Source organism: Cynocephalus volans, chromosome 13 (genome assembly GCF_027409185.1).
Source record: "Cynocephalus volans isolate mCynVol1 chromosome 13, mCynVol1.pri, whole genome shotgun sequence".
Classification (NCBI taxonomy): domain Eukaryota; kingdom Metazoa; phylum Chordata; class Mammalia; order Dermoptera; family Cynocephalidae; genus Cynocephalus; species Cynocephalus volans.
This window is the reverse complement of record NC_084472.1, coordinates 15,595,543-15,611,422: the sequence shown is the minus strand read 5'-3', so window position 1 is coordinate 15,611,422 and position 15,880 is coordinate 15,595,543. Positions and strand designations below refer to the sequence as shown.

The 15,880-nt window shown below is 38.7% G+C and overlaps 1 protein-coding gene across 1 annotated transcript in view; it reads right to left on the bottom strand.

The window, feature by feature from the left end:
- ARHGAP28 (Rho GTPase activating protein 28) overlaps positions 1 to 15,880 on the bottom strand; it is a 175,284-nt gene that overhangs the window by 54,979 nt on the left and 104,425 nt on the right. Inside the window, exon 4 of the mRNA XM_063076624.1 lies at positions 5,038 to 5,130. Coding sequence (XP_062932694.1) covers positions 5,038 to 5,130 — 93 coding nt within the window. The remainder of the gene's footprint in view (positions 1 to 5,037; positions 5,131 to 15,880) is intronic.

The following is a 15,880-nucleotide window of genomic DNA, read 5'->3' as shown; positions in this document are numbered from 1 at the left end:
AAAAACCAAAAAATACAATGTCAATAAAATAAACTAACTGCCTTGGGGGTGGATGCGTTCCTAACGTGAGCACAGGAGTCTAAGGGAGAAGGAACTCCAGAGGCCACAACCAAAGACATGGAGAGGGGAACAAAAAGTGGAATCGGCTTTGCCTGCAGCGATAAATGACTTCATCTCCCTTACTGGTTTCACATTTGGGGACCGCGTGTCCTACTGCCTACACTCTACACACCCCACTCACATGAACACACGATCAACAATTTTGGCCTTTGGGGAAAATAGATCTACTCAGCTGCAGAGAAAACATACAACAATTCCCTACATGAATCAATAAAGTCCAGCTTTATGCCTCTGCAGAAAACTTTAGGGGCCCAGAGAACTGTAGTTCCATCTGCAAGTGGCATCTTCTGCCTTGTAGAACACCTACAGGAAACTGCTGTGAGTCTTTGGTTGGATCTTATCACCCTCCTGCTGCGATAGGGTCAGATAAACAGGGAACGGGGAAGGGGCTGGGAGGCTGGACAGGAAAAAACACCCAGCATCCACTGTTTCAGTCAGAAGCTGTCCCTCCACTGGAGGCAAGATCTAAAACCTGAGGACACCACTGCCACCCAACTTCCCTGACCAAATGGTACTCACACTGGGACACACACTTCCCTGTTTGAGTCACTATTTGTTACATTCCAAAAGCTAACATGTTCTCCCCATGAGATGTTTACATTTGCAAAATAACTGGAAAAAACTAAATATTTATATCTTAATTGATACTGAAAATACTGAAATAAATATTTACATGTCAGTCTGTTATTTTTCTGTGTGAGCTCACCCATGAAGACTAAGTTTAATTGACAACATCCTCCACCCATACAAATCTCTGTTGCTGTTTCTGCCTATAAATTTTTTTTTTAAAGGAGAGAGAATTTAGTTATTTTGGATTTACTTATTAAATTATTCCTTGCTGAGTTTAAGTGCTGTGGGTGATGGGGGGATGTGTAGCTGTGTATGACAAACATCTGAATTATATGGCAACTTGACCTAAGAGAAATGAGAATACACATCTTTTATACTACATGAATGTTCATGGCAGCATGATTCATATCAGCCCCAAACTGGAAATAATTCCAATGTCCACGATCAGATGAACAGATATACCTCTAGTGGTATATTTATACAATGTAATATTATTAGTAAAAAAAGAACCAAACTTCTAATATATACAACAAATGGATGAATTTCAAAATTATTATTACGAATGAAAGAAGCCAGACACAAAATACCATATTATATTTATATTTAGACTTTTATGAAAACCAAAACCAACCTAAGGTGTTAGAAATCAGAGCAGGGCTTGCCTCTGGGTCTTGGACGACCATCAAATTAAAAGGGCCGGAGAGGAATTTCTGGGTTGATGGAAATGATCCATATATTGATCAACTTCAGAAAACATTTGTTCAAACTAATTGAATTATATATCTAAACGTACACTTTTATTGTTTGTAAGTTGTATCTCAATTTTAAAAAACAAAAATAATTTGATTCCTTAAAAATAATTTAATTCTTACCCTCTGAGAGGTTTAAGGTGTTACTGCTGCTTTGAACGAAGAACATACTGCTACAATGATGCATAAATTAGAATGAAAATATTGCCTTTGGGAAATAAGAATATGTTTATAGGAATTTACAAAAAGACTGAGACATGCTAAACAATAATACAATCATGACCAAGAAATAAATTCTAATCTGGAGCATAAAGTTGAAGAAATCCAGAACACAGACCAAACAGACTAACATGAGGGAAAACTTAGGAGACATGGAAATTCAATTCAAGGAAAGCAACAACCATCTAATACGTATTCTAGAAGGGAGGGACATAGAAAACGTGAGAAAAAATAATTTAAAACATAATAGAAGAAAATGTCCAGAAAACTGTTCTCAGATGGCAGGGACTCACTGAGTGCTGACTAGGATGAATGAAATAAAGGGGTGGTCCTTGTGAAAGTTCAGAACTCCAGCAATAAAATAAAAACAAATCCAAAATCACAAAATCCAAAAAGCTGCAGAGGGCGTAAACAAAAAAACCTAGAGAAGCTTATTAATAAAGGAATGAGTTTCAGGCAACTAAAATAGGAAAAGAAGAACCCATAATGGCATACTAAGGGTGTAACAGTGTGTCAATGAAAAGAAAGTCTACTGTACAGGTTTTCCAGGAGAGCTATGGTTTTCTGTTAAAAATGGACAGTAGACACATGTCCCTAACAGGATATCAACATGGTATTCAGAGTTTCCTAACCACCTTGTAAGTGCAAGGATTAAATCCACATGCTAAGGTAGCAAAATGAAAAGGAAAGAGCTACAAGTCCACGCTAAGGTTGTCATCGCATTATTCTGCAGTTGTACCAGAGTCAGTGTACCCACTATCAATTTCTTGTTTGTGATTAAAACAAACTTCTACTTGTTTTTATTGAGGTCCTTTAGATTTTCTTCTATAGGAAGCAAACACAGATGTAGCATGCTTTTAAACAGATGATATGATTATATTTGGCAGTGAATTATAAATCAATAGCAAGTGTAGCTATTTGATTTTTATTTAAGACACTGAAAACAAACTACAGTGATTACATTTTCTTTTGAATCAACTAACATGTTGACTGAATATTTCATTTATGTTGACTGCACATAAGGAAAATGTCTTATGTGTCTTATGTTATTTATATAAGAAGTGATTTGTAAAGTACGTTTCTGGTGATTGTAGATTGGATTGTAAACCTTTTGTAAATGCCTGGGTTTAGTGGAATTTGAGATTTATAGTCGAGGGTCAATCACATGTGATACACGAATAGACTATTCCTTTATTGTTAAGTAGCTTACTGCAAAAGTAATTATGTCGGCTGTTAATGAAATCATAGAACATTATATGAATTCCTTTTTTAAAGTTTTATTTAGATATAGCTGACATATAGGTAATTGCACACATTTTAAATGTATAAAGCACACAACTTGATGAGTTTTGATAAACAGACGTATAAAACCACCACCACAGTCAAGATAATGAATAAAACCAGCACCCCCAAAAGTGTCCTCATGTCCCTCTGGAATCTGTCCTTCCTGCCCCTCCTCACTGTCCCCCCCACCCCCACTCCCCCAGTCCCCAGGCTGATCTTCTTTCCCTCACTATAGGTTAATTTACATTTTCTATAATTTTATATAAATTGGATATTCTTTTGTCTGGCTTATTTTATAGGACAAAATTATTTTGAGATCCATCTGTGTTGTATGTATCAATAATTTGTTGCTTGTTATTGCTGAGCAATATTCCTTTGTGTGGGTATATCACAATTTGTTTATCCAATTATCTGTAGATGGACATCTGGGTTGTTTTCAGTTGGGGGCTATTACAAATAAAGCTGCTATAAAGACTTGTGGATAAGTCTTTCTATGGATATATATTCCCCACAAATGGAATGGCTGGGTCTTATGGCAGGTGTTATGCTTAACATCTGAAGCAGCTGCCAAATGAATAACACATTTTACATTCCCAACAATGCATAAAAGCTCCAGTTGTTCCACACCCTTGGCACCGCTCGGTATGGTCAGTCTTTTTAATTTGAGTCATCCTACAGGATATTTAAAGATGTCTCACTGTGGCTCATTTGCATTCGCATAATCATTAATGACACCGAGCACCTTTTCATGAGCTTTTCTGCCATCCATATATCTTCTTTGGTGACGTGTCAGTTCAAATCTTTTGTCTATTCTGAAAGGCAGGAAAAGACCTACCAAAATTTTGACACTCAGGGTATGTTCCTGAAAGACAAAGTTGGTTTGTTTTCAAAAGGTGAAGGTTTGTGTAGTTAATTCAAAGGAACTAAGGATTGGAAATAGCAGCAGGGAGCAGACTGTGGAGAATTTTTAATATCAAAACAAGGAGTTTTACATTATTTCTGTAAATAGCAGGATTATAACCTGGGATAAAATGGGAGGATTAAACCAGATGAACAAGCCTCTCTCTCCCAAAACTGAGTAGAATCAACAAAATATAACTAAAAAATAGGAAAAAATAATATTAATAGCATTCACACAAGTGATGATCAGACAGACAGATTTTAGGAATAATGTGGATTCTTTTCTAAAATCCACCTAACATCTCATTAAAATAGCACCAACAAAGATTAAGCAAATGGGAGAAAATTTTGGAAATGACTGCTGCTATCTTCTCCAACCTGTGAAGGCAAAAGACTGAAAGTGTGAGCAGCCACACCGGGGTTCAACACCTGTCAGCAGGGAAGAGAGAACCCATCAGGATTCACCGTTTTGCTTTTTTCTGCCGGGGAGGAAATTAGGAGAGGGACTATGAGGATGGAAAAATAAAAGGGAAAATAAATTATATAACTCTACCAAAGGAGAGGAAAGACAGCTTGGGATAGGACTGCAAGTAGAAACAGACATGAGACAAGACCATGGACAAACCATAATAAAGCAACCTTTCCCTGCTGCACATTGACAGAGGGTTGATCACCACCCTCAGGCCAACTGCCTTTGCTCTCCTCTGGGAAGCGAGGAGTACAGGGGACTGCTGGGCAAAGGGAAGGAAACAGGGAAGGGAGAGGGGAAGTAGACACCTAGGATTAAAGTGTCATCAGAAATCGGGTACCCGATGTCAAAACCTGAGGATGCCTGCTGCTCCTCCAGCAGGCAGACTTGCAACTATGGTACCAACACTTCTAAGAGAACTTTTTTAAAGAAAAAATATAAAGACACAAAATCTATCAAAAAAGAAATGCTCAGCATCACTGGTTTTCTGGGTATGTACCTGTGTTTATAGAATATGCAGTTATTTGTGAATTTACCAATTAAAATTGGGTGCATTTACTGCTGCATACTTCTCTTACGAATTGATTAAAAGTAGATAGGTATGTTGACAGCTGTGGCTGTCCAGCCACCTTAATTATGTTACATTTTTTTCAAGTTTTGCATGATTGTCTTGACGAAATGGCTGCTTCTTTTATCCCTACCCCCCAGTTCCCTGCTATAACTTACCATAGGAACACTTGTTTTGATCATTTCTGGTAGCTCTTTTTCTTCCTGGGTGCCATCCAACTGTGTAGTATGGTTGTCACAAGTATTACCTGGCTAATGAAAGAAATGAAAGACATTTTTATCCAGACATATTTTTCCAAATGTGATTGTGTTTAATTATGCATTACACTACAGTTTGTGTACATACATACAGCTGTGTGGAGACAGAGTTAATGACTACCTGTGCATTGATAATATCACTTAACAATTCGTCCATAATTATATTAATCCTCATAAATGTCATGTGCTATAATAGAATCTCAGAAGCAGACACTGTTAGCTGCCTGCCAAAATCCACTTTTCCCTTCTTCTTTAACTTACGAAATCATGATTTTGCTCCAAGATGCTGTGTGTCTAAAAAGACTAAGTGTGATCGTGTGACGGTTAATACCCGCAAAGTTTTCTTGTTAAAGTGGATGAAATCAACTGCCCGATGCTTCTTCCAGAAACATAGACATGGTGCCCGAGATGCCCAGACACCCTATAAGTATTAAATCTTAGCCCATAAGCAAAATGGAAAGATGGAAAAGTTGGTAGATCCATGCTAGGGCAGCCATATAAGCCGTGGTCTTTCTACACTGAGCTTCTTGTTTTGTAAGAAAAGTAAACCTTTAATTAACTAAGTGATGCAGCTTACTGATAAGACCATGCTGTTTTAAAATCAGACTTTATGACTGTATTTTGCAATGGTTTGCAAATCAATAACAAGAATAGTTAGGTTTTTTTTTTTCAGTTATGAAACTGGAAAAACATTAAATTGATCACCTCATGAACACATAGAACTGAACCAAATATTTCATTTCCATTCAATTTTCATTATGCCAAAAGTGTATTTGGAGACTGGGTTTCTGATCATGATGGACTGCATTGTAGGCCTTGTGCATGAGCTCCAAGATTTAGCAGCATTTCTAATACATGGCACTCCCCAAAATAAGATGCAAATATTATGTTCCATGATTGAAGCAACTTTTTGCAAAATTAAACTTACTGGATATTAATGAAATCATAAACTTACATGAGACCTTCAAAACTGTTTTTTTTTATACAGTTTCTCTGTATTTTCTAACTTTCTCCCAAATTGTATGCATTATTTTAATAAGAAAAACATATCTTTTTTAAAGTAGAGTCAGTGCTCAAGAGGCAGCACAAGAAAGCTTTGGTCAGGACCAAGGATGGAGAACACAGCACGCCCCCTGCCCCCAGCTTATCTCTCAGTACTAAGAAGGCACACATTTTTAGAAGAAGAGATCCAAATGGCACTGGAAACCAGCAAAGTATTCTAATAATTTTTAATGTTCAGACATCATTAGAAATTCCTGGAAAATAAAAAGTAAACAGTTGGATAATTGTAGAGACATTTTCAGCCTAAGAACAGCATAAGACAACATTGCTGAAGAAAAACCAGATTCATAAAAAGCAAGCAAATAAACAACAAATAAACAAGATCAGAGTGAAAAATACAAAGGTCAATGGCCGAGATAATTTACTGTAAAAATGTTTCCTTAAACCAGCCAGACCTCCCTCCAGCCCCCATGACACTGAACAGCAGGTCGTAGCTATGTATGAGCCCAAGAAGAGCACTCTAAATGAAGGGAACCACCTGCTTTGGGGGGATTTCCAGGTTGGAACCAAAAACAGACCTCAGTATCAGGTCACTCTGGACCTCCGTGAAAGACATGGGTAGCAGGATAAAAGGAATACATCACTTTTGCCTGGGACAGAAAGAAACGAAGTCATTCACGCCTCCTTTTTGGCAATGGTGATGTGTGCTTGTGCTATGGTTTGAATGTGTCCTCCCAAGAGCATGTGTTGGAAACTTAATGTCCCATGCAACAGTATTAAGAGGTGGGACCTTTAAGAGGTGACTGGGCCATGAGGACACCACCATCACAAATGGATTAATGTCATTATCACAGGAGGGGGTCCTTACAATAACAAGTTCAGCCTTCCCACTTTGCCCTTCCATCTTCCACTAGAAGATGACACAGCACAAAGGAACTTGCCAGACGCCAGCCCTGTGATCTTGAACTTCCCAGCTTCCAGAACTGTAAGAAATAAACCTCTGTTCTTTATAAATTACCCAGTCCGTGGTATTCTGTTATAGCAGCACAAAACGGACTAAGGCAGTATGCGTGTGTGCAAGCATGTGCGTGTATGTGTGTGTGCACGTTCTTGCGGGCATGCTGTTAAACTAATTTCCATTCACACACTGTTCACATTCCTTACTGGCTTACACAGCCGTTTTATTTAAGTCAGAGTCCTTCGAGAAAATATTTATATAATGGCAGAGAAATACAGGAATGACATATCCTGTCATTAATTAATCAATTCAGTCCATTCATAAATATAAATCAACCACTAAGGATCATCAGTCATTGTAAAAAATGAACATTGTGAAAAAGTATAGTGATAAACATTCCGGGAGAAACAGGTAAATGAGAGAAGAGAAAAAAGCTTATAATGATTTAATAATTTCAGAGAGATTTGAGAGGCTAATGGAACCATAAATCAGGAACTAACTATAACAGTAAAAGCAAAATTAGTAAAAATGGAGGAATTCTTGTGAATTAACATTAAAAATGCTGAACTGAAAAATCAGTAGGGGACAAATTTTAACTACTCATGGCAAAAATTTGAATTAGGGATCTGCAAAATGATGTAGACAAAATCTGTTAGCATAACAAAAGACATGGAAAATGTAAGATACAATTTAAGAGATAAATTGAGTTTAATCCAAGCAATGAAAGAATAGAGAAAATGGAGGAAAGAAATAAAGAAATGATTGGAAGAGAATGTTCAGAACTGAAAGGAAAAAAACAATTTTCAGAAACACAAAGCTGAATGCTGACCATGATAATGGGGAAAAAAAAATCTCATATCCTGATGATATTTCAGTTCTCTAACATAAAAATAAACCTAAAAATCATCCAGAAATATAAAGATGAAAACAGGATATAAATAAGTGAATGAAGGAAATTGATTTAGGACATGAAAATTTAGTATCCAGAAGCATTTCCTTTTGCTCAAAGGGTAAAAGGTACAAATTGCTGAGAAGATGTAAGATTTTGTAGTACATGTGATTATGTAAGTTGGTAATTCTATTCTGCATGGTCACTTTATTCTACTAGTCCTCGTCCTCCCCGTGAGCAGGGACGGCACTTGCTTCCTCCTCCTGTACACTGGCGATCAGTTCAGGCTGTGGCTGGAGAAAAACGTCCACATTCTCTTTCATCTCAGGGAGAGGTTTCTCCATATGTTTGGCACCACACTTGTTCCTTGATTAACCTTTAAAAGGTGAGAAGAACTTCCAGGGTTTGAAATAAAAGGGACGGTGAAAGCCAGGTGGGAGAAGAACGTCCAGGCAGTGATGAGCCTGGGAAGGAGATGGGAGAGCGGGGCCTGTGGGGATCCTGCATCAGTCTCCATCCTGAGGATGCCTGCTGGCACCTTGACTATTCACTTGCTCAGCTGGAGCCTGAGACAGGAACACTGCACTCACGCCAAAGCTCCAGCCGCTGGGGCAGCAGAGCTCAGGAGGGTGGGGGTGGAGGGCAGCAGGTGACAGACAAATGCAGGCTAGGCTAATGTGTGCCCTTGGCTGATATAAAATCATTTCCTGAACATTCCATTCGAAGGCCAACTGTTATCTTACCCAGTAACTGTGAGCTACCATGTCTCACCTTCTAACCATTGTTATTGCTTTTATTTACACATTAAATTCATTTTTAAGCTAATATATAAACTCTTGGGTGCAGGGGCCATGTCTCCTTGTTTTGCCGCTGCTGTCTGGAGTGCTGGGCACTTTGTGAGTGTTCGATAAACACCTGCAATTGTTCCACTCTGATTACTCCATAAAATGGACTCTATCATTACTTTTTAACGGAAGAAGAGAAAATAAAGGCAAATGAAAGAAGTTTTCTCTCCCACACCCAGAGTGTATCACTTTATATTAGGAGCTCTGCAGAAGAGTTGTTGCAGCAGGCCTGAGACACTCTCCCTAGATAGGTCTGTTTGCAAGGTTGGCCCTTGGCTGGCTTCTGGGAGCTTGAATTTCAGGAGAGTTCCCACCAGTCCCCAAATGTTAAGACTGGCTCTCTGTTCCTAAACTGTTTATGAAGACACTATGACATTCAGCATAAGCCATATTATTTACACAGACAATATCATACTGAGAGAGGAGAAAATCTATAAAATTTACCATTTTGTTTTCTCTAGTTTGGAAGAAAATAAAAGGTGGAACATGAGGATAGAAAGATAAAAGAAGAAAGAAATAAAGTAAGCCCAGCCTAATGAGAGTCCATGGCCAAGGGAGGGAATGTAGGTGTGCTATAAGACCTCAATATTATATGCTGCCCTGACATCTGGTGAAATCAGGAGAGCTGTGAATGGCCTAATGGCAAGTTGTCCTCCCTACCCTGCTCCTGCAGATAAGGCTTCCTAGCCAAACAACCTTCCTTATCCAGGAACCAGTTCCTGCTTATTCCTGAGTAGCAGGTTTCAATTCTTGCCAGCCCATAATATTACTCAGACAAGCAATCACGTCCTCCTGTAAGAACCAGGGCACCCCGCCCTCATGGTGCTACAAAGCCTGCCTCCCACAGCACCTGATGTTCACTCTGCTCCTAGGTACACCACATTTGGCCCTGTGTGATGTGTGGTGCCTTCCTGGCTATGAGTATGTGTGACTAACGAACTGCTGTCAATTTCATCTGTCCAGTGTCAGGTGCTGGGTGTTGAGCCATCCTGACAACTCTAGGGTGGGAATCTCTCCCTCCCAGATGAGGTGAAGAGGAGGCAGTCGAAATGGCAGGTGGACTCAGCTGGGATAGAGGCTCGTAGAAATCTATTAATTGAAAATACTCCAGTGTCTGCCCTGACCTCCCCCTCCTCTGGCTGAGGGGTGAGGTCGTGGCTGCTGCGGGGAGAACAGGGAAAACAGAGAGGAGCAAACACCTCAGTTCAAGTGTTCTAGTGGGAAGTAAGGTGGATAAAACCCCTACACTGAGGGGACAAGCGAAAACCTGGGGCCAACTCGACAAACATGTAAAGATCTCTGATTTCCTATGAGAAAGATAATGAGACCATAAAAAAAAAAACTAGAGACGAAATCTGCAAAACGAGATTACTTACAGCACCAGCTGACTACTTCCACCTCCAGACCTCAGGCAACAGAAGAGCAGCCAGGACACAAACTGGCCATATCCCACCCTCAGCGCACCCTTGGAAGGAACTAGGAGCTGACCTGCATTAGGACAGCCATAGATCCAGATAGAGAGCCACACATAAAATATAAGGAAGATGAAAATAAATGGTACAGAAACTGAACATCATCACCACCATCTCCATCAGATCAAGGGTGGTACAGGGGTTATTCTTAGAAAGCAAAGAATCCCTCTTCCTCTGACAGGAAGGAAAAAAAGGAAAGCTAAAGAGAAGGAAACACATTCAAGTATAACCGAGGAAAGTCTGTCAGTGTAAACTGTCTGCTGCCATGAACCCAGGCGGAGGCAGACACCAGCAAACCACATCCTTCCATGACTCCTGCTCACAAAGCACCACTCTGAACAGACACAGCCCTCATCCCAGGGTACAGATCACAGCAGGAGACTCGTTTATAGAAATGAAGCCTTCTGCTGAGAGAGCTGCACTGGCACTTAGGAACTCAGATTAGCATTCTCTGAAACTCTGTGCTAAAGCAGACCAGGCAGGCTCTCATGAAATGTACTAGATAGTGCCCTTTATTCCACTTACTGCTACATATTTAAGATGATGTAATGATGTAGTGCTGCTCCCACAAGATATCTACATTTAGAAAATAACTGAAATGCCAAACTGTGTCTTATGGTGAGATTTAAATTAATACGGGAAGACACGTGGAGGGCATGAGATTTTCCACTGTGAGCTCAGCCGAGAGAACAGAAGTGGAGCTAACCGCCCCCCATTGAGACTCTGGCTGTGGCCACAGCTCCTGTTGTTTTGTTGCTGCAGGTACAGGTAGGCATGTAGATATTCGTGGATTTAACTAATTAGTCATTCCTGAGTTTGAGAGTCTCTGTTTTCTTTCTTGTTTGAAGGTAAGTAGGCATTTTTCCTGCAAGTTTTCCTGACTGCCTTGGAATAATTACATTTACTAATCTTCTTACACTCAACTCTCCTTGCTTTATCTTACCAGTTGACCATTTCTTCAGGGAATTGCTGGCATCCATTCTTCATCCAGGGCTGCACCCAAAAGAGGAATTGGGTGGGATACAACAAAAATCATCTGGCTATTGAGCAAAATGAAAGTGCATTTTTATTCAGAAATAATCTCCCAAATGTGACTGTCAATCAATCACGTTATGCACAGTGTGTGTATACTCATACTGATTTGTGGAGACAGCCGTAGCTACAACTGCCTATGCACTGGCCATTGCATTCAGACATTTACCAACCAACACTGAGCTCACTGAATGCCAGGCACTGTAACAGACACTGTTTTCTGTGAATGATACTGTCAACTGCATACCCTAAATCCAGTCTGCTATCTTCCTTAACAGTATCCTGACTTTTTCTCAGGAAGTTATGTGTCCATCTAAAAAAAAAATCAATGTCTCAGGCTCCCTTGCAGTTAAGGATGATGTAAGTCTGGGCAATCAGAGGTAAGAGAAATTCTACCGAGTAGGATTTCCAGGAAAGTAAGGTCAGAGGAAGAATCCATTGGTAAAAGTTCCAGGAACTGCCAGGAACACGAATATGGTGTCTGAAGTGACCCAGCCAACTCATAAGCAAAGATAGGATGGCTGCATGTGAAAGACAAAATAAAAAGATAGAAGGAAGCTGGGTTTATGTTAAAGAAACTTCAATTTCTTCTTAAGAAAGAAAAACAAGCTCATATTTGCATAATTCATGATTTCTTGGGTTTTCTGTTACATGCAGTCAAGTGTATACATGATATAAACACATTTTTAAAAGTATACTGTGTGACTATATTTATACAGTCAATTATAAATGAGTTCCACCTTTAACTAGTTGTTTATCAGTCATGAAATTAGAGATAAATTAGATTGACTATTCTGTCCAGTTAAACGTGTTACCGAAAAGAATATTTACTTCACATCTTCTGAATATCGGAAAAATGTATCTGGGTACTGGAATTCTGCTCATAAGGAAGGAGTAGAACTATAGTCCACGTGTTACGTACCCAAAGTTTGATTTGTCATTTTTTATTTCATGTCCAATGGCTCTATTAAAACAAGTGTTAAATATTCTATTGCTTTATTATAAGAACTTTATTGATAAATCAAATTTATTAGATATTTAATGAAATCATAAAATTTCTTTGGGCTCACAGCAATTGCCATTCATCACCTTGCCTATCCAAATTTTCTAAGTTTCCAGCAAAGATTATGTATTACTTTTGTAATAAGGAAAAAAACACATTTTTTTTTGAAAGGAACCAATACTACTGAAGAATCAACACAAGAAAATTGGATCAAGATAACAAATGCACACAGCACTTTCTCCTTCCCTGCAAATCACTCAAAATGTCAAAAAAGACACCTTTTTTAAAGGAGCATATCTAGAAACCACTAAACATTTCCATTAGCAGAACAGAAATTGTTGGAAGTTCCAGGCAGATAAAAAGCAGACAAGAATGGTTTGATAAGGACAGATAAAAACCTCAGCCTGAAAAAAGGCATAAGGGGAAAATGGGTAGAAAGTAAATGCTGACCCCGAAAAAGCCTACGTCGAGAACAACCTGTAATGATAAAAAGAGCAGGGAGACAACCCCAACTCAGAAGACAATGACCAAAGTAATTAAAAACTGTTTTTCTGAACAAAGAGGCCAGGCAGACCCTTTCCCCCCTCAAAGACCGAAGACCAGGCAGCACCTAACTCTTGGTAATGGAGTGACCACCTGCCTTGGTGGTGGCGGTGGCTGTCCTAGTGAGGGTGTGGTGGTAGTGGACAAATGGAGGTTGGATTGCACTTCGCTTGGGGCTTTCTAAACGGATATGGATAGGAGTACAGAAAGGGAAGTTTGGTTTGCCTGAAAAGGATATAAATCACAGTTCTTCAGGACTCTCGTTACTTTGGCACTGATGCCATATTTATGTGTCTTTAAGTGAAGTGTGACAACTGACACACTTCTCCACACATGCAGGCCCAGACTCCTATTCACAGAGAGTTCCTGGGAGAACACAGGTCTACACAACTGCATAGGAAATATATAGCCATTACCTATATGAATCAATCAATTAATCTAGTCCTCCATTAATAAACTAAATCAATACCCAAGGATCAAAATTAATTGAATAATAGCAATGAAAGAGAAAAACAATGATGCTAGAGAAAAGCAATGATGCTAGAAATAAACACGTGACCCTAAAGGAAAAAGATAATTCCAGGAAAAGAAGATAACTTTGGAATTTTAAGGTTTAATTTAGTGAATACCTTCAGAGTACTGAGAGACTATTGCGGCCAAGAAACAAGAACAGATTGCTAAAATAAAAGGGGAATCAGGGAAAAGAAAGAGCTTTAGTAAATTAGCAATTCTTAAATTTTTAAAAATTGATGAAAGGCAGAAGTATTAATACAACCATGGCCAAGTTACTGATATAACAAATAAAGTTGAAGGGATATCCAAGAATGCAGGAAACACACACACCCACATCCACACACAAACTCAGAAAGTATGAAAGAACATCTGAGAGACACAGAGGTTCAATCCAAACAATGCAACAATCATCTGACAGAAGTTCTAGAAGGAGATAACTGAAAAAACAAAAGGAATAAATACTTGTCAAAATGTTAGAAGAAAATATACAGAACTTGAAAAACAAACTAGCTCTCAGATTAAAAGGGCTCACTTAATATAGACCGGGATAAATTTTTTAAAAGTGTAAAACTGGTGAAATCTCAAGTTTCCAACAATAAAAATAAAATTCAAAAAGCTTTCAAATGTTATATTGAAAAATGAGATTGATATAGACATTGTACTTCACCACAGCAATGGTACATAAGAGAAGATAATGAATAAATATCTTCGAAATTCTGAAAGAAATTTTGAGTGTGGAATTCTATGCACGAAAAAAATTAAGAACTAGTAAATCTACATATCTATTTTCTAAATTATTAAATTTATATTCTCACTATATAAGTACACTGGGTCAAATTCATATGTCTAAGATTAATTCAAAATCTTCTTATGAAACATAATTTTAAGTCTGCACTAAAAAAGAGAAATGGAAAATTTTAGGTAATTATTCAATTAACATAGGTAAATGATGTGAAAGAAAGAAATAATGAGTAAGAAGAGATAAGGGAGGGGGGGTAGGGGGAGAGAGAGAGAGAGAGAGAGAAACAAGAAGAAGAAACACACACAAAGAGAGAAAAAGACCAGGACAGACAGAGAAGAGGAGGAGGAGGGAGGAATTGGTATTTATGGTGTCAGATTCAAATAGGAAACTAAAAAAGTTCAGGTACATTCCCAAGAAACTGCCAAGATTCTTTACTTGCAGAAACAAATGCTGAATTTGTTAGGAAAAAAAAAAACAAAAACAAATGGTGAGGATGTTTATGAGGCCTTATGTATTGTAAATACACAACATTTTTTTAAAAGCTAGGTTTACATGGCTTTTTGCATTTCTGACAAGGAACAATCTGAATGTTTTTTTAAGCAGTGTGTACAATGCCAGGGCTTTTAATGGCTTTCATTTCACTGACTGCCCCATTTCCGAGGATACCTCTTTGCTCCCTGGAACAGGTGGTCTTTCTTTCACCTGTGACCACCTCGCCCCCCTCTTAGTTCCCATTCTCAATTTCCTCTAGAACTGGGGCTTCGGGAACAAGACTGGAAGCAGAGAGGACAGCGGACAGGAGGAGGAGGCGGTGGGCCATGCGCCTCTCCCCACCACAGGTGTGCCGTCCCAGGCCCTCTGTCTGCCTTTCCTGGGGTTAGATGCGAAACAGTTTATCACACCTGCATGTCTCAGAAAAGCCAAAGACTCTTCACTTCTTCTTACACTTAAAGCCCCAGGGATAAGAGCCCACCTCCTTTTTCCCTTCAGAGTGTGAGTGAAGGAAAAGGGAGATTCCTTCACTCACAAATGCAAAGGTTAACTAGGCATATATGAGTTGCCCTGGCAACTACCCATGTGATTAATATATCTAAGAGAAGAGATAATTTATGGGCAACCTAAAGTAACTCAAATTGTATATACTGTCTTCCACCTTGACTTCTATGCAATATCCTTGAAGTTTATGTCATTATTGGTAATACAATTAAACAGATGAGAAATCTAAATCAGAGTGATCAACTAACTTGCCCCAGGCAACTTATCTGTAACCGCTGCAGAATATCAAATTTCCTTGATTCTATATACTAATAGTAATTACTCCCAAAGTTCCAAGAATTCTATCTGCACAGAACCAAATATAGGACCTTACTCAGAGAATGTATTCAGTAAGTTTTTGTTGCATCAAAATGCAATTATTGCAATACAACATTGCAATGGTGCAATGAACGAATGGACGAATAAGTTGTAAGGCAGAGCTAACAGTAAAACAAATGTGGAAATAGGAGAATATGACTAATAGCCTCAGAAGTAAAATTGTGGCCATGAAACTGCTAAGGGTAAGCTGGAATTTCAACCAGCCATTTCTCATAAAACATGTTACAGTTTTTTGAATCATTATTTCACCCACTTAATTAATACTGGTATCTTTTTTTTTTTAACCACTTTAATTTATCTGAACATAAAGGCCACCCTCGCCACTCTCTCATCCCCACCCCCATTTAAAGCAAACCACTTGGACTTGCTTA